This window comes from Triticum urartu, chromosome 7, assembly GCF_003073215.2.
Source record: "Triticum urartu cultivar G1812 chromosome 7, Tu2.1, whole genome shotgun sequence".
NCBI classification, from domain to species: Eukaryota; Viridiplantae; Streptophyta; class Magnoliopsida; order Poales; family Poaceae; genus Triticum; species Triticum urartu.
Genome location: NC_053028.1, coordinates 57823337 through 57841940, shown reverse-complemented (window position 1 = coordinate 57841940; position 18604 = coordinate 57823337). Strand labels below are relative to the sequence as shown.

At 39.8% G+C, this 18604-nt stretch overlaps 1 protein-coding gene across 9 annotated transcripts; it reads right to left on the bottom strand.

Moving 5' to 3' along the window:
• Nucleotides 1–1862: 1862 nt before the first annotated feature.
• LOC125518885 (RNA-binding protein involved in heterochromatin assembly dri1-like) lies at nt 1863–7913 on the bottom strand. Of its 9 annotated transcripts, none has more exons than XM_048683769.1 (7): nt 7541–7913; nt 7428–7460; nt 5149–5262; nt 3849–4874; nt 2765–3108; nt 2481–2551; nt 1863–2198 (listed from the first exon to the last, which is right to left on the bottom strand). In XM_048683769.1, exons 5-7 carry the CDS (start codon nt 3094–3096, stop codon nt 2185–2187), a joined length of 417 nt encoding a protein of 138 aa, XP_048539726.1. In that variant the 5' UTR covers nt 3097–3108; nt 3849–4874; nt 5149–5262; nt 7428–7460; nt 7541–7913; the 3' UTR covers nt 1863–2184. The 9 variants fall into 9 exon arrangements, with proteins under 9 accessions (XP_048539726.1, XP_048539725.1, XP_048539721.1 ...); XM_048683768.1 differs by lacking the exon at nt 7428–7460 and having other exon boundaries at nt 3849–4042; nt 4777–4874; XM_048683764.1 differs by lacking the exon at nt 7428–7460 and having other exon boundaries at nt 3849–4037; nt 4777–4874.
• Nucleotides 7914–18604: the final 10691 nt, after the last annotated feature.

The following is an 18604-nucleotide window of genomic DNA, read 5'->3' as shown; positions in this document are numbered from 1 at the left end:
TCAACAAACCGTCTGATCATCCGAACGATGTTCTATGAGGAGAAATAGCGAGACGAGGAAGGAAAGAGAGTAATCGACCGGTGAGCATACTGACTATGATAATTAAGCACTCATGGAAGCCTTGATGCTCGTGGAGAGGAGGGGAGCGAGGTGACAATGACGGATCACAGAAGAAAAGGTGGGTGAGAGAGATGTGAGAGGTAGGAGGGGCGGACCGGAGACTCCTAAGGCTAAAGGGCAACTGATCACGACAGAAAACAAAGAGTAAATGTACACATTCAGAACTTGAAAATCTTGGACAAAGCAACCTAAACCATTGACTTTTTATGAAAGACTTTTTGAACATGGATTGGTTTGATAAAGGGGAAAACTTTGTTTTTTGCCACTCTAGTTTTTGCCAACTTTATTTATGCCACTCTAAAATTTGACATTTCACTTTTGCCACTTTTAGCTTTTGACAATATATCACTTTTTGCCATTCTGTGGCAAAAGCAAAAACTTTAGAATGGCAATTATGATACATGTCAAAAGTTAAGAGTGGCAAAAGTGAAATGAAAAATTATCATTTTTGCCACAGAATGACATTTGTGATGTATTGTCAAAAGCTAAGAGTGACAAAAGTGAGATGTCAAATTCTAGAGTGGCATAAGCAAAGTTGGCAAAAACTAGAGTGGCAAAAACAAAGTTTTCCCTTGATAAAGGCAATTTTTTCGGATATCAATTTTTGTCCACATAGTCACAAGAGTTACATAGGATGAGGTGAGATTTAATCTCGAAGTAGATCGAGGAACAAAGAAATAAAATAAATGTCCCTCTTGTTTTTTTTTGCGGAAAAAACTTTCGATCCATTCATCTTCAATCATGGTAATACAACGAACACCAGAAATACAAATTACATTCAGATTCATAGACCACCTAGCGACGACTACAAGCACTAGCGAGCCGAAGGCGCCGCCGTCATCGCCCCTCCATCGCTGGAGTCGGGCACAACTTATTGGAGTAGACAGTCGAGAAGTCGTCGTGCTAAGGCCAATCCGCTGGAGACACACCTCCACACGCTCACCAGCGATACTAGATGCACAGCCAGAACGGGGGCTAGGTGGGGAGACCTTTATTCCATCTTCAGGGAGCCGTCGTCGTCTCGTCTTCCTGAACAGGACACAAATCCTAACAAGATTAGATTGAAAAAATGATTAAAAATAGAGCCCTCCCGCCGGCCCTTGCCAGGATCCACTGCGTCTCCATGACCCTAGGGCCACCGGAGACGAGGCGGACCTGCGCCGGCGCCGGTGAGAGGCACGAACCCTAACTTTCTTTCTTAGAGGAGGAGGCGGCTGTTATGCTTGTACATGGTAAAAAAAATGCCCCTCTTGAATTCTAGAAAACATGAGGCTTGATGTAGAGGAAAGGAAAACTAATATGCAGTTTTTTTATGTCAATCCAGCTTTGTACTGGAAAAAAAAGCTGTATACATGGCTGCCCATATGTTTATATATAGTCTAGAAACACCTAAAAGTTGTCACGTCCAGGTTTTAGGAGTCATATAATAATCTGGAGCTGGGCATATGATCTTCCTTCCAAACTCTAGAAAGCTGGAGCAATTTGTGAATTTTGCACTGATCACCAATGGACATATCTTCCTGCCAGTATTTACAATGGACATGCTTGTATCCATTCTCTGCATGCATGGATTTTTTTTCCCCACGAATTTCCAAAACATAAAGATGTGATTTAGCAAAAAAAAAAGAGACTGAGATCATCTGTGCCGGGCTTCGAAATTTTTCTTTTGGTTTTGGAAACAACATGATGGCAACGATACTTCAGGCAAGCAACAGAGGAAATTAAACAGAAACACACGCGCATCAATAGTTACACAATACATATAAGGATGGTTAAGAATATTTATTCAAGTAATCCAAACCATACAATATGAGCGACGCCTCAACCAACGTAAACGAGGCGTGACGAGACCATGCACGCGTTACATTCTGGAAGCTAAGGGAACTTCTCCTGCCCTCGCAACCATGCGACGGTTGTAGTAGTATAACAGGTGGCAATACATCAGCATATATACTACTGTGTAGTTTTATTTTCCCTGGATCGGAGCTTGCGAGTGTGACAATGGTTGGTCTCGTCCTAAGCCATCTCGTCACGCCTATCGATCTCGGTCGGCATGATTGGTCCTCACTTCCCGGTGCCTGCTTATTTTGGTACAACAGAACGATTCCAGTTTAGGGCACAGAGAATATATGTTGGATGAACGTTTGCAAATTGCAGTGCAAACAAATGGTCTCGGGGTTGCTTGATGAGACAGCTACAAGTAATTTTTACTACAACTAACTGTTGTCAAACAGTTTTTTGAGCTCTTTTGTATTGAGCTTTGCATGCAGATTTAAATCGAACATGCATGTATTTGATCAAAGAGTAGTTGTACATTAAGGCACCAAAAGAACATAAGTTGCAAATTGAAGACAATATACCTGCTTCCCTAGGTGCATTGCAATGATAGCACTCAATTCTGCTTGCAAAGTTGTGCACATTACAGCCAGGCCTGGATGAAATACACACAAATAGTTTTGTGTCAAAACATGATTCAAACTATTTCACAAGAGAATGTTATATAAGTGTTGTTATTTAGTTAACTTTCCTCTCAAAACATGTAGGCCTGCATGCTACTGTTTCTTGCCATGCAAAGATGTCAGGATAAAGGATACATACAGGTTGTAAGGATGACATCTATGTTTGAAGTGAAGCTATAGCTCACCTTGTGCATATCCAGTCACCAGTTTTCCACCCAGCACGAACTCCACCGCTCTCAGCAGCGCCAGTGCCACCCTGGCCTGCTGGGAAGTCCCTCACAATTGTGCCACACTTGAGGCAGCTGGAGCGGCTGGCGAAGTTGTGGTAGCCGCAATTGCAGTACCAGTCACCTGGGCGAACGTCCAGGGAGGTCAGCACACCACCTATACAGCGGCCGTCTCCGAGCTGCAGATCCGAGCGCGTGGCACGGCAGCGCTGACAGAAGTCACGGCGGCTGAAGTTGAGGTGCTGGCACGAGTTGCAGTTCCAGTCTCCAGGCTTCCTCTGGGTGTTCATTCGCAGTAAGCCCTGTATAAATGCATGCATGGATGTGTCAAGAAGTTAGTGACATAAAGGGAAAAAAAGAACTAGACATAAGTTATACCTGAAGTACTACTAATTATTGTTAGCTCATTGCTCCACATATGTGTAGTATGAGCATAGAGATATTACAGAACCATAGTACTGTCGTAATTATATGTATGGGAATATGTCCTGGGCCAATGTGATTATGAGCTAGAAAACCAAGAATGAGAACACATGTACTTAAGATGCTCGTACTGCACATAGCCCATGTGAACACAAACTAAAAGGAGGAATATTGTACAGGCTAGACAAGGCAGGAGAGAAACAAAATCAGGGTCACCTTAACTAAATTAGGCTAAGTCGGTGCTCCATCTCTATCATTTGCACATGTAGATACATAAGATAAATTTTTAGATGGTATCCCAAAAGGTGGATACAAGGCAAGCAAAATGCTATGCAAAGAGAGAACATGCTAATTAGCCAATAAAAATAACGAAAACAAAACTAGTCAATTTAATCTATAAAGAACCAACTGAATCTATTTAGATAGGATTTAAAATCTTATGCACATCACATGCATCACACTTACGCTTGCACAAATACTTTTTGAGCAACTATTAGTAGATTAAGAACAAGAATAAGAGTATATGGCCTTTTTCAAGAAGATTACATAGGCAGATGGTCCCGTTTGATAGAAGAGCCAGAAGAACAATAGAGGAACTTGAACAGGAGGGGTCACATACCCTGTGAAAGCTTTTGGTTCAGTACTAGGGTTCTCAGTTGCTGTCTTGTCCTTGTTGTGTGCTTGCTTCCTTGCTCGCTGTGTTCTTACTTCTTGTGGATGGTTGCCTTTTTATAGTGGAGGCGCCTCAATAATTGCGAATCCAGTGGGGCTGTGGAGGCACGGAGATGCTCTGACCTAGCCTTTCTAACTGAGCTATCCAGATTGAAGAAGGGGGTGAATGGAGAAAAAAGGACGGGGCAGAACCAAGAAAGACCACAATGCAACAGGAAAGTGGTGCCAAAGATAGGAGAATTTCAGTTTTACATCCTGAGTCTACACCATGGTATATTACTTCTGAATATGTGGTAACTGATTCTTCCAAACATAAATGTAACTGCTGCTATAATTAACTACTCCAAAAATCAAATAGTTGTCTCAGTAACATAATTTGATTAAGGTAATTCAGGCAAATGTTTCGTGTATATACGCCAAATCAACTTTTCATTGGCATGGATACCTCACTGGTTTTATAATTATGATCTAAATTTCAAGCTAGGGCTACAGCTGTTCAGTTGTAAATGTGCAGGCAAGCAAATGTCAAGTAAGAATGGTGTCTACCGGGCATGCCAAGTATAAACCAGTCTTTCATGCATGTTGCTTAAAGAGTTACTTAAATACTACAAACACAGTTGATTAGTTAGACCATAAAAATAGCTCGAGACTGAATCGACACCATGGATATTACAGGTTTCAAGAGCAACAAATTCAGCACAATAAGATAGCCTGATCAATAACTTGTTTTCTGCTATATATTACTGGCCACCTTTTCTCTCTTTTTTCAGAGAAATTGTTAGTTTAAGGTCTTTTAATTTATCCATGGACAAAGGTGTGAGGAATTAGGATCAAAGGATATATTCTTTAGATTTTGATTCTTCCACAATATGTACCTGGGGAGGTGCAGATCTAGCAGTTATGCACACTTCGTGTGGCTAATAGAAATCCTAGTGCCCCCACCTTAGACCAAAGTGCCACATTACTTGAGTAACTGTAAGAACGAAAAAGAAAGGCAGATAGGCCAGCTATTACAACTAAAGTGTGGAAAATATAAGTTCATAAACGAATTTGAATAAATTCAACTGTATAGAAAATGTAAATATAGTTCTGATAGTAGAAATGCTGGATAACATCTAAGCTTAAATGAATTGTTTAAATTAGCCTTTCTCATATGTATTCCCCTTATTATACATACGGGCTCAATGTAAAGCTTGTAAGTGTTGTATCCATGGAATCATACTATTACATGTGTTTAAATCCATTACCGAGTAAATGTGCTCTAGATCCATTACAGAGTAAATGTGCTTCTAGCTTCTTTACCGGCTTCCTGTATGGGCATCCCTGATTAAGCATGCAGCTGTGTATAATAATATATTTGCCTGCGAGAAAAGTACAATACACTGGATATTTGTCATCCTCTGTTCTATAGTGCACAATGGTAGGCAGAAAAATAACTGGAAAGGCCAAAATAGATGCATGTAACTTTTAAGAAAATGGTCTACAAGATTCATGGTGACAAAATTAACAGTTCAATGAAGATACTAGTGGCTCAGGACTTGGTAGGCTTATTATTTCAAGCAAAAACAGTGAACAAGAAAAGGAAAAAGTTTCTTGGCTCTATGGAGCCATAACTCAAAACTCAATCACCCTTGGATGCTTCTCCAGGGTTTGTATCACTGCCCATTACAAAATTGCTTGGCGAAGATGGAGTACTAATCACAACACTCTTCCTACAAACTCCCTTTAATATCTCTCTACAGCATCAACACACAAAAATATTGTTGGAAAGGCACGATAAACAAAGGAAAGCATGATTGAAAACCTTATTACACAAATAAAAATTAAGAAAGTAGCAGACATTCCTATGTGGACCAATCTGCATCAAACAACGCTAGAGGGTGGAGCCATGGCTGCATGGAGCTGAAACTCCAGACTTGAAAAGAAAATAGGTAAAGCTAATTCTCTTCAGTTAACATTTTACCTTTTACTAATTTAATTTAATAAAGAGTTTGCATGTCTTGTCCATTCTAGATGTTGTGCAACCTCCCAAAGATAGTACTAAAGTTGGAAGTGGCATTATATGCCAGGGGCAGATTGTATTATTGGGGTTAAATATATATAGCCACTTCAGAATCAATTCTCTGCATACGTGCATGACCTACAGACGTTCACAAAACCTATTCTGATCAACATATATTCTCCCAAATCACACCTTTACGCAATAATTCAAGAGGTTCCATGTTCACTTGTAGTCAGCTGTCCGTACTGTTTTATTTGCATGAAAAGGATCTGTCAGGACTACCCTAAGTATGTCTGTTCCTTTCCCTCTGTTGTCATCAGGAACTCAAACGTGAGTAGAAGAAACATGAATAACCCTGTTGCTCAGAAACCAAGTAAGACCCACAGAGAAATATATAATATACATGACAGAAGCTTGGTGATAAGAATATGATTTCCATATATCAAAAGAAAAAGTATGTTTTTCACCAAGGCACACTGTATTTACAGAATTCCTAAAACTGGACAAGTCTAGTTTACTAACAAGTTCATATGGGGTTTTCCCAATCTAATCTAGAATAAATGTAGTTTGATGAAATTTAACATATTTATTTATGCGGCAAATTATGGAAATCGATCTGTTGTAGATCATTGGATCAAATGTTCCCACTAGCCAGATTGACCACCATAAAAAAAATTAATCAAGTGTGGACACATCAATAAAGTGTTCCTTTTCAACAGAGAATGGTCAGTTACCATCTACCATACAGCTTTGGTTTTGTGACCTGGATGCTTTAGCGTCTATAAACGGCAGAGCAAGAGCAGGGTTCAGTTGATGCTTCTCGCGCTGCTGGTTTGCAGAGGAATCGATTCCACACGGAAGTGCGAAGGTAAAGACGTTATCGGTTGCAAATACTGTTTCCACTAAACCATGTTCGTTGTCGATACATCCATGGGATGTCGACCGGCAAAGCAAATCAAAGACCAACTGGTGAAAATCTAATCTACTAAATCTCTCCTATGAATGGGTACTGATCTGGTGAAGGTGAAGTTCAGTCCATACTGCAACTACAATGGTACTCTGCTTTCTCAAAAAGGCAAAGGATTCTAAGCTTACAATTCCAATTCAATTATGATTTGAAAAGATTGTTCCCGGTGTCCCCAAAGAATATTATTCTTTGTTCCCTCTGAGGAAGCTCATGTGCAAAGCACGCGCTACGGCATATACAGATTTTCATCCATGCAGCGGAAACTCCGCGTAGCAAGCAGTGCTTTGACAGCTGCGGATACTATCCGGTGATAAAAGAAAAATCCGGTACTGCACAAGACAATATACCTGGGACTATTGGGGGTTTGCTTAGGAAAAAAATGGTTTTATTTGAGACGACAAGGACATTTTATCAAGCTCCAGGTTCTAGACATGCAGAGCACTATTGGTGCCCCTTTATTCCCTCTTCTTAATCTGAATTCGTCGATTTATTCCACCCAAAACATTCCATCGCCCCTTATCACTTGCTCTAATTTTTTTTTAAAGCGTAGCATTCACCTTTGATCCCCATCTTGATCTTCCTGCTGAAGTCTAAAAAGGATAACGGCATCTCACATTTTTATACTGACGATGGCTGTGGTAAAAAGAGGCTTTGGTCGGGCGGGCGGTACCTGGAGCAGATCTGCCCGAAGCTTTTCTTTTTGGGCGCGCTACCCGGGCGCCAGGGGGAGGCTCGGGCTCAGGCAGGCTCGGCTCCTCGCTTCGCCTTCTTCTCCCGCCTCGGCGGCGTGCGCGCCGGCCGCTGACGGCGGGCGCCGCTTAGATCCGGTCGCCGTCGATTGGGCCCACGGAGCCGGCATCCGAGCGGCTCAAGCCAACCCCACCCGCGACCACGTCGGCGCTGCTTCTCCTGCGTCGTCCTCATCGCTTCCGCACCCTGCTGCCGACGGCCGGAGCCGCCGCCGACCGCCACGCGTCGTTGTCGCACGGCACTGACCACTGAGATGGCTTAGTTTTATTTTTTCTTTCGATGAGGAACACTGAGATGGCTTAGTTGGGCTGGACAGTGCTGAAGGTCCCCCGCTCGGTATAGTAATGGGTAGGCCCATGAGTTCGATCGCTCGTGGTTTTTCTTGGCCGGTTCTTCGCTTCGGTTTTTGCTTCTTCTTTTTTTCGTTTTCATTGGTTTTTTCTTTGATTTTCTTTATTTCTTCATCGGTTTTCTTCGATTTTTATTCTTCTATATACTATGATATTTTTTTTCATTGGTTTTCTTTGTACTTCGGTTTTATTTTCATGAAGGTTTTCTTTGTTTTTTTATTTTACTTGGATTTCATTGTTTCTCTTTTTTGTTTTCTTTTGTTTTTTAGTTTTCTTCATTTTTATTTTATTTCGTGTAGGTTTTATCAGAAGAAAAAAGTATATACATTCTTAATGTACACATGAAAAAAAATGATACACATTGAACATTTCTCAAATACACGATCTAATTTTTTAAGTACATGTTTTTGAACACTTTGTTGAACATTTTTCAAAAACGTGTTAAACATTTTTTCCAATATGTGGTCAATTTTTTTTCTATACACATTTATCATTTTTTAAATTCTTGATCAACATATTTTAAATACTTTCTTAACATTTTTGTAAATGCTTGATTAACATTTTTACATACATGGCCAGCATTTTTTCTATACATAGTTAAAAAAATTTAAAAGCTTGATCAACATTTTTCAAATAGTTTAGTAAGATTTTTATAAATTCTTGATTAACATTTTTACATACATGATAATTATTTTTCAATATTTTTTTTAAACATGGTCAACATTTTTCCTATACACATTTAACATTTCCAAACGCTTGATTAACATTTTTTAAACACTTGGTCAACATTTTTTTTTCAAATGGTTGATTACATTTTTATATACAAGATCAAATATTTCCATCATTTTTAAATACATGTACAACTTTTTTCTATACACATTTAACATTTCCAAACCTTGATTAACATTTTTGAAACACTTGTTCATCATTTTTTTCAAATGCTTGATTACATTTTTATATACAAGATTAAATATTTCCATCATTTTCTTAATACATGTTCATCTTTTTTTCTATACACATTTAGCATTTCCAAATGCTTGATTAACATTTTTCAAATATTTGTTCAACAATTTTTTTAAATGCTTATTAACATTTTTATATACATCTATACCAATATAAAAAGACCAAGAGGGGCAGATCAAACAAATCTCGGCCATTCGTTTCCGTTAATTCAACAGCCCTTATTTTCCTAATGGTGAGCCACTAAACAAGTTTAATGCTAAACACATATTATTGCTAATCAGTGATCCCCTTCCTTAGGTACCCTTTCACACGAAAGGAAACTGGAACAACCGCCCCAGTCGCATTGAGCATGCCACCCCATCACCTCGATCCGCTGCAGATTCAGCGATGTCATCATCATCACCCTAGACCCGGCGGAGCTTAAGGACGTCGCCCTTCACATCTCCGTGCCGTCGCCACCCATCGCCTCGTGTGGCCTCGACCGTCGGGGACGCCGCCTAGACCACCTTGCCGTCCGTCGTGGTCGGGCCATCGGACCGCCTGGACCACCTGGTCGTCCATCGCCGTCAGGCCGTCAGGGATGCCGCTTGGCCTCGGTCGTCAGCGCGCCATCAAGGGACGCGCCATCGCCAAACATGCAGCCACCGGGCCAGGCGTCTTTCAACTCTACTTTCTTTCTTCCGGAGATTGATTCGGGTTTCAAATCAGGCTTGCTAACACAAAGTACTGTGTGCACTTGATAAAACTGAACCCATATCAGACTTCGTCACCAACAGAGTTGAGCAGTCCTGTATGCACTTCGATCGCCTCATTACCAATGATCATATTATACTGATTTGGCCTTCATACCAACGTAATTAGCATTGATTGAATTTTGCTTCAATTTTTCTCACTGATTGTGTACACACATCAGGCAGATGGAAAATAGTCATTCTGGTGCTTCTCCGTCGCGACCAGGGAATCGTTCCCAGTTTAGGGAACTTACAAATATCTATAACAATATAAAGACCCTGAGGGGTAGATCCAACAGATCTCGGTCATTCGTTTGCCTTAATCAGACAGTCCTTATTGTCTTAATGATGATCCACAAACACATATTAGCGCTAATCAGTGATCCCCTTCCTTACGTACCCTTTCGCATGAAAGGAAACTGACACAAGGGAACCGCCACCCCGGTCGCATCGAGCATGTCACCCCCGGAAAAGAATTCTATGAGACCAGGTCTCACGTGAGACCCATTCTGATGGATGACATGTGTCATTCACAAATCACAAAGCATCCTCCACCCCCCACTTAAAATCAGGTGGGGGGAGAGAGATTAGATGCTTTGTGATTTGTAAATGCCACGTGTCATCCATCAGGACAGATCTCACCTGCTAACCGTGAGACCTGGTCTCATATAATTTTTTTCCGCCACCCCCATCACCTCAACCCGCCATAGATTCAGCAACGTCGCCACCATCACCCTCGGCCCGGCGAAGCTTAAGGACGCCGCCCTTCACATCTCCGTGCCGCCGCCGCCCATCGCCTCATGTGGCCTCGGCCGTCAGGGACGCCACCTAGACCGCCTGACCGTCCATCGCGGTCGAGCCATCGGGATGCCTAGACCGCCTTGCCGTCCGTCGTGATCGGGCCATCGGGACCACCTGGCCGTCCATCGCCGTCGGACCGTCAGGGACTCCGCTAGGCCTTGGTCATCAGCGCCATCGTCAAACATGCAGCCGCCGGGCCAGGCGTCTTTCAACTCTGATTTCTTTCTTTCTTCCGGAGATTGATTCACGTTTCAAATCAGGCTTATTAACTCAAGTCCTGTATGCACTTGATAAAACTGAACCCAAATCAAACTTCATCACCAACAGAGTTGAGCAGTCGTATGCACTTCGATCGCTTCATTACCAACGATCACATTATACTGATTTCACCTTTAGTACCAACGTAATTAGCATTTGCTTCAATTTTTCGCAGTGATTGTGTACACACACCAGGGGATGGAAAATAGTGACCAGGGAATCGTTCCCGATTTAGGGAACTTACAAACAAGTCCACAAGTATTCAAATGAGCTCGAAGAATGTTGTCACAAGTCGTGAGAGTTGAAGCTACGCAGTGCCTTGTTTGTTCAGAACTAGACATTTGAATGCTTCTAAACCTCTCTTGCTTTGTCAGGTCCTCAGTATGACGGCTTCTGCAAACAAGCTCACAAAGATCCTTCAGCGTGTCGAGCAGTACATGGCATTGATCCTGGAGGAGCTCGACCTCGACCAGCTTGGCTACATCAAGGTCCATCCTTTTACACCCTTCATCTCTTGCGGCTGAATATTTTGCTTTATTACTCTACAAGCTTATTTGGGTAGTATATTTATTTGATTGACTGGATGTAATCTGGAGCTGTGCTCAGTTTTTCTTTAGCATGTTTAGATTTGATGTGAATCGCATCTTATGTAGCATTAACCTAATTAGTTGGCCGTACGAGGGGATGATTGTGGAATTAGTGGCATCTCGTGGACGATGCCCTATGAAACAACTATATTACACAGTGATTTGGAACTTTTGGTAGCAGCTGGGTAGTGGATCGGTTGAGCTGGGTATGTGCTCACTACCCTGGTTACTTGCTTGTACCATAAACTACTTGGGATTTTGTACAATATTTAACCAATTTGTAGAAGAGATGGACCTCCCGTAGGTGGTGTTAGCAAGACAAATCCGTTTGGTGCTACTTTTTTATAGAAAATTCAGGTATATCTTGAAGCCGGATTAAATTGCACGTGTGAACGCACGTGTGCATTTACTAGTGACAAAAAAAATCATCATTTTTTAATACCTGATCAACAATTTTTCTATACACATTCAATATTTTCTGAATGCTTTATTAACTTTTTAAAAATACTTGTTCACCATTTTCCAGATGTTTTTTGTAGAGTGTCTTTATAATATATACTATCATGTGGTACTATAAAAATACTACTTTATCATTCTAAATATGTTCATATACTATATTTAAGATATTTCAAATCAAGTTATATGAAAAAAATGGCATATGAGCTTATAGTTTTTGTTATATTTGTGAAATACGTACATATTTATACATAAAAAAGAGCATGCTCAAAATATGATACATACTACCTAAAAATCTATCTATCTATTATATTATATTATTAAAACGATAGAAAACGAATGGCTTAGATTTAACAATAGAAAAAGAGTTGAAAAGAACGGATATGATTTGCTAGGAAGAAGTACTCACGTATTCATGTCTCCATATCTTATACGTTTCCAGCTTGCCAAGCAAAGGGATGAGTTGGAGTCCAGTTCCTATAAGGTATGTACCTGTTCAAAAAGAAAAGACAGCTTTGTATCGCACCAGACATTCCTAATTAACCAGCTATCGCCCCATACGCTCCTAATTAACCAGCGTGGCAATATTACTCTACGGCCAGGGGTACCTATTAAAAAAAATACGGCCATGTATTCCCCATACGTACCTAACCTGCCTAGCAGCGAGAGACAAACAAAATCTTTGGGTTCTAATTACTATGGCCTAGATCTAACAGAATTTCATCACGTAATATGTGACATGCATTTTTTTTTTCAAAATATGTGACACGCATTACAAGCTGTGGGTACTAACTTGGGCGCATCTATTACTAGTTAGTATATATACTACCTAAACATCGTTATATATTACATAATACACATACATACTTTCGATTTTGGCAGATACTACATACAGCATACAACCGTCGGTGGTAGGAGAATACATCGTACCACTAGGGGTAGTTACCTTACATGTCTAATATACTACCATGTTTTACTAGATATAATACTTTATCATTCTAAATATGTTTATATACTATATCTAAAATATTTCAAAGTAAATTAGCTGGAAAAATTACATATGAGCTCATAGTTTTTGTTATATTTATGAATTACGTACATATTTATACGTAAAAAAAATATACTAAAAATATGGCACTCCCTCTGTAAAGTAATATAAGAGCGTTTAGATCACTAAAATAGTGATCTAAACACTCTTATATTAGTTTACGGAGGGAGTACATAGTACTTAAAAAGCAGTATATATATATGGTCGCGATATTCGTCACCCTGGGTGAGGAATAGTTATTCTTCACCCCCCTCTATTTTACCATCAATGCACCGTAATTTTACGTTCCGTAAGTTTTGTCTTATTTCTGACGCAAAAAAGAGACTGTAAGAAAATATATAATCGCCGTAAAAATATTTTATGTTATGTAAAATTACAAACGTAAAAACATAGTTTAAAATACACATAAACTGTTTCTTGTCTTATGACCTATATTTTTATTTTTTATGTCAAATTTTACGCAGTGAATCAATAGGAATGTAACTATTTGAATTCCAAACGTAATTTAATTATAAAATGATCGTAAGATTATCTCGAGTGAAGAACAACTTATTCTGCACCCTGGATGATGAATAATAACACTATATATATTCGTCACGCTGAGTGAGGAATAATTATTCTTCACCCCCTCTCTATTTTGACATCAATGCATCGTATTTTTACATTTCATAAATTTTATCTTATTTCATACATAAAAAGAGAAAGTAAGAAAGTATGTACTTGCCGTAAAAAATACTTTATGTTACATAAAATTACGAATGTAAAAATATAGTGTAAAACATACATAAAATATGATTTTTCTGGTCTTATAACATATATTTTTTCTTTTTTATACCAAATTTTACATATTGAATCAATATGCATGTAACTATTTATATTCTAAACGTAATTTATTTAGGAAGCGATCGTAAGATTACATCGGGTGAAGAATAACTTATTCTGCACCCTGGGTGATGAATAATAACACTATATAATGTGGCCTCCCGCGCGCATGGGCCGGCCTATCTCGCTCGTCCCTTCAACAAGTCAGAAGCTAGACTCGCTGAATGCGAGATATAGGGGCACCCACAGTAGGACGACACTTTGGTCCTTTAATGGGCAACATCAAAGTAAATCTATTTGGGCCAGATCCAATATAGTTTGGGCCAGAACTCTAAGTACCTCGACTTACAAATAAAATCTACATACCCTTTTGTAAAAAAAAATCATTATATGCTACTAATACGAGAGCAACTAGTGAAGGGTACCCTTTGCACGGGCTCCAGCTGGGGTCACTTTTGGTGGGCTGAGAGCGCACCAAGTGGTGTGTAGCCGCCGCCATGTTTCCCGGCCTAGGCGGTCTGTTAGGATTTATTTTTATTTTATGTAGGCATTTTTGGTTTTAGATGGTTTTTTGGGGTTTTTATCTGCTTTTCATCAGGTTTTTCCTAGGTTTTTACGACATTGTTTTTGCATTTTTTTTGTGCTTCCACAAAAAGCACATTTCACTTTTCGCGAAGGCATAGATTTGCTTCTGCAATAAGCACAACTGTGCTTATTGGAAATAAAAAATATGACTTTTCTTTCACGATGAGTAAATTGCTCCTCGTCGAGGCACATATTTGCTTCCGGAGTAGTACAGTTGTGCTTTTCAGAAAAAAATTTGTTTTGTTACTTCCATGAGCTGTGCTTCTCGAAAAGAAAATTTTTTTTTTTTTTTGCTTCCGTGAAAAGCATAGATTTGCTTCTCACGGAGGCACTGATTTGCTTTCACGAGAAGGAAAAAAGGTGAAAAATAAAAAATTGTGCTTCCGGCTAGGTTTTTTCTTCCTTTTTTTCATGAAAAACATTGTCATGAACATCTCGATGCGATAAGTTCAACGATGAAAACGTTCAAGATTTGGACGAACTATTCAAGAGATTATGTTTGTTTTCCTTTTGTTATTTTCCCTAACCTTTGCTGTTTCTTTTTTTGTTTTCTTCTCTTTTTTTGTTTGTTTTTTCTATTTCCTTTTCTGTTTTTTTATAAATTTCTAAAACATAAAAAAGTTCAGAATTTCAAATTTTGATTGAAATTCCAAACATTGTGTGGAATTTTAAAATTGCTTCAGTTTTCAAAATTTCTTTCAATGTTTGAAAATTTTCACATCACCACCAAAAAGTTTTTCAGAAATTTAAATTTTATCAAAATTTCCGATTTTTTTAAAATGATCATAATTTCAAAAAATGCTTACATCTTCAAATTCAGTTCCCAATTTCAGAAAATGTTCATGTTAAAAAAATCATGTTTACAATAAATTGTTCATGTTTTTCAAAAAATTTCGCACTTGAAAAACTTTTTTGGGACTTCAAACATTGTTCATATTTTTAAATTTTCTTCGTGTTTTTCAAAAACTATTTGGAATATTAACTGGGCAATTCCCTTATTCTTAGTTAATCAATGAGGCAAAACTTTTGCCTCCGTTTTGAAAAAAAACTATTGGAATACCAAAATTTGTTCACATTTAAAAAAATGATCGGAGTTTCAAAATCAAATTCTTCAAAAAGGTTTTCAGAATTTAATAAATTGCATGTGTCCTGTGCATCATGGAGGTCCCGCTGAAAAGTATGAAATCACTAGTTAGAAGGCATCCCTTGCAAAAATGAGTTTCATTTCTTTGGTGGTGACAAGAGGCCCACTGCATTTGCGACACTTGTCACAACCTAAGAGTTTTGTGTTTTTTTTTGTAGATTCATTTTTAAAATATTTTTTCTCTTGGATCGCATGTCCAAATTATGAACCAGTTTCACCATTAGATTTGTCACGTTGAGATATTCGAAACTAGATCCCATGATAATAGGTTTGGGCGATTTGTTCCAAAAAAGCAAAGAAAAATTGAAAATGAAAAATAAAAACAAAGAAAACAAAATCCAAAAAAGGAAATAAATGAAAAAAAATATAGGGAACCAGAAGCACAACTGTGCTTTTCACTCTTTTAGTAGCATGGCTATGCCTTTTCATTTTTTGTGAAGCACAATAGTGGGTTTCATGGGAAGCACATTTGCACTCACGCAGAAGCACATCTATGCTTCACCGTGAGGCGCATCATGCTTTTCACTTTGAGGAAACACCGTCGCGCTTCATGGTGAACGCCATTGTGCTTCATCGCGAAGCACAACTTTGTGCTTCTCACAAGGTTTGGTTCATGCGAAAAAAATAAAAACAAATACCAGAAAACCTAAAAAAAAGTAAAAACCCAAAACCCAAATAAAATAAAATAAAAAGTCCAAAAAACCCAAAAGCGTGCAATTTTTAAAATTTTCCCTGTGAGTGCACCCAACGCGCGACACATGGCGGCCGCTAGGAGCCCCACACAATGTCTATAGAGTGGCTACCGTGAGCGCCCACTGGGTTTCTCCCCAAAGGGGTAGCTGCTAATTACTTGCTCCCAAAAGTAGAGTTAGGGCAACGTATCGGGTTAAGATATGGGCCAGCCGGATCCATTCATACTTTGATTAAATTACTGACTGGCCATAAACTGTAAGTAACCACCCACCACCATCAATGTCGGCACTATATGGGAAGGAACCCTAGCAGCCACGCGCCAAAGAATTTTTTTATCCCCCTCACCTCCAGATGCATCTTGGTGTTAGAGATAAGGTGAGGGGACCTCAGATCTTCAAGAATTTTAGATCTTCGTTAACATTGAATAATCATCGTCATCTTTTCATGAATAAATTACTCTAGTTTATTTGTCATGGTGGCATAGGGACAGAGAGTTCTATGTTCCGCAAACCGATTATTCAGATCCGATGAGTTCATGTTATTGGTCATATTGCTTTTGTTGGCTTGATTTTGTGTGTGGAGTTGGAACCTTTTCATGCCATTATGGTGAAGGTTTTGTGGTTCACTGGCTTGCACTTCTAGGGGATCGATCATCCTCGGACAAAGCACGTTCATCGCTCACGACTTTCCCATCTTTTTGAATGGGTATCTCAAGTGGGTGAGCAGCCCCAGCCCTCCCAGCGCCATCCCACGTCGCCGGAGTTCGCCGGCGTCGTCAGCTTCAGTTCCCTACTCCAGATCGAGCGAGCGAGGAGACCGCGCGCGTTGACCCCGCGCTCAAGGCCCGCCTCCAGCGTCATCGTGGGCCGCGTGAGCAAGGCCTAGCCCAGCCACTGCTAGATCCTAACCGCACCACCGAATGGGCCAAGCCCATGGGTGAGCAGCCCCAGCCCTTTCCTGTGCACTATGGGCCCAGTCAGTTTCAGCCCATGTTGTTCTTTCCCTGAACAAATTTGTCTATTATCCAGTGTAAAACAGTTTTACAGAAAACCCCTTGTTGTTCATGCATATCATAACTCAATAACCGTGCATCGGTTTAAAATGATTTATATATGTAACTTGACTAGAATTTCATCTAGTTTCATAATATCCAACTTTCATGCATGTTTGAGATGTTTAACTTGCTGTTTGCATTAAATTTGCTCTATGAACATGCCAAAATGCTTTAATTCATAACAAATTAACCGTAGCTCCAAACTTAACAAACTTTATATGTATTTGGGGTAGAAAAATGCCTAGTTTAACATGGTGGCTTTACTTTGCATGTTTAAAAACTCTAAAATTGTGTTTAGGGCAGGACAGTACCAAACCTAAAATATGCACATGAGGAGTTTCCGGACTTGTTGTTTTGTTGTTCCGACCTCATTTAAACTTGCCTAAATGTGTAGTTTTCATTTTCTTCACCTCTTGCCATGTTAATCAACATTTAATATTGTTGGATACATAAACGAGATCGAACTAAACAACTTGAATGTGGTGTTCCGTCAATATGCAACTCGTTGCATATTGAGCTCCACTTAATTTGTAGGATTGTTTGTGCACTTTGCCATGCCATGTATCATTAAACCGGACATGCATCATACTTGGTTGTGCATCATGCCATGCTTATGTGGTGGTTGTTTACTATGTTGTTTGTTCCTTTCCGGTGTTGCTTCTTCGGGTTAGTTCCGATAACGTCGCGTTTGTGAGGATCCGTTCGTCTTCGTCCGTTTGTCTTCTTCTTGGACTCGTTCTTCTTCCTTGCAGGATCTCAGGTAAGATGACCATACCCTTGAAATCATTTCTATCTTTGCTTGCTAGTTGCTCGCTCTATTGCTATGCCTATGCTACGATACCTATCACTTGCTATATCATGCCTCCCATATTGCTAAGCCAAGCCTCTAACCACCTTGTCCTAGCAAACCGTTGTTTGGCTATGTTACCGCTTTGCTCAGCCCCTCTTATAGCGTTGTTAGTTGCAGGTGAAGATTGGAGTTTGTTCCTTGTTGGAACATGGATATTTGTTAGGATATCACAATATCTCTTATTTAATTAATGCATCTATATTCTTGGTAAAGGGTGGAAGGCTCGACCTTATGCCTGGTGTTTTGTTTCACTCTTGCCGCCCTAGTTTCCGTCATACCGGTGTTATGTTCCTTGATTTTGCGTTCCTTACGCGGCTGGGTTATAATGGGAACCCCTTGACAGTTCGCCTTGAATAAAACTCCTCCAGCAAGGCCCAACCTTGGTTTTACCATTTGCCACCTAGCCCTTTTTTCCTTGGGTCGGCCAACCCAAGGGTCATCTTTATTTTAACCCCCCTGGGCCAGTGCTCCTCTGAGTGTTGGTCCAAACTAGAGCCCCTTGCAGCGCCACCTCGGGGAAACTTGAGGGTTGGTTTTAGTTGTACGGATTGCTCATCCGGTGTGCCCTGAGAACGAGATATGTGCAGCTCCTATCGGGATTTTGTCGGCACATCTGGGTGGCTTTGCTGACCTTATTTTACC

Excerpts from the sequence above, each read along its gene's own strand:
- LOC125518885 (XM_048683769.1), bottom strand. The coding sequence starts at position 3,096 with ATGAACACCCAGAGGAAGCCTGGAGACTGGAACTGCAACTCGTGCCAG. Across the intron at positions 2,552-2,764 it reads GGTGACTGGATATGCACAAG|GCCTGGCTGTAATGTGCACA; the intron begins GTGAGCTATAGC and ends TATTTCATCCAG.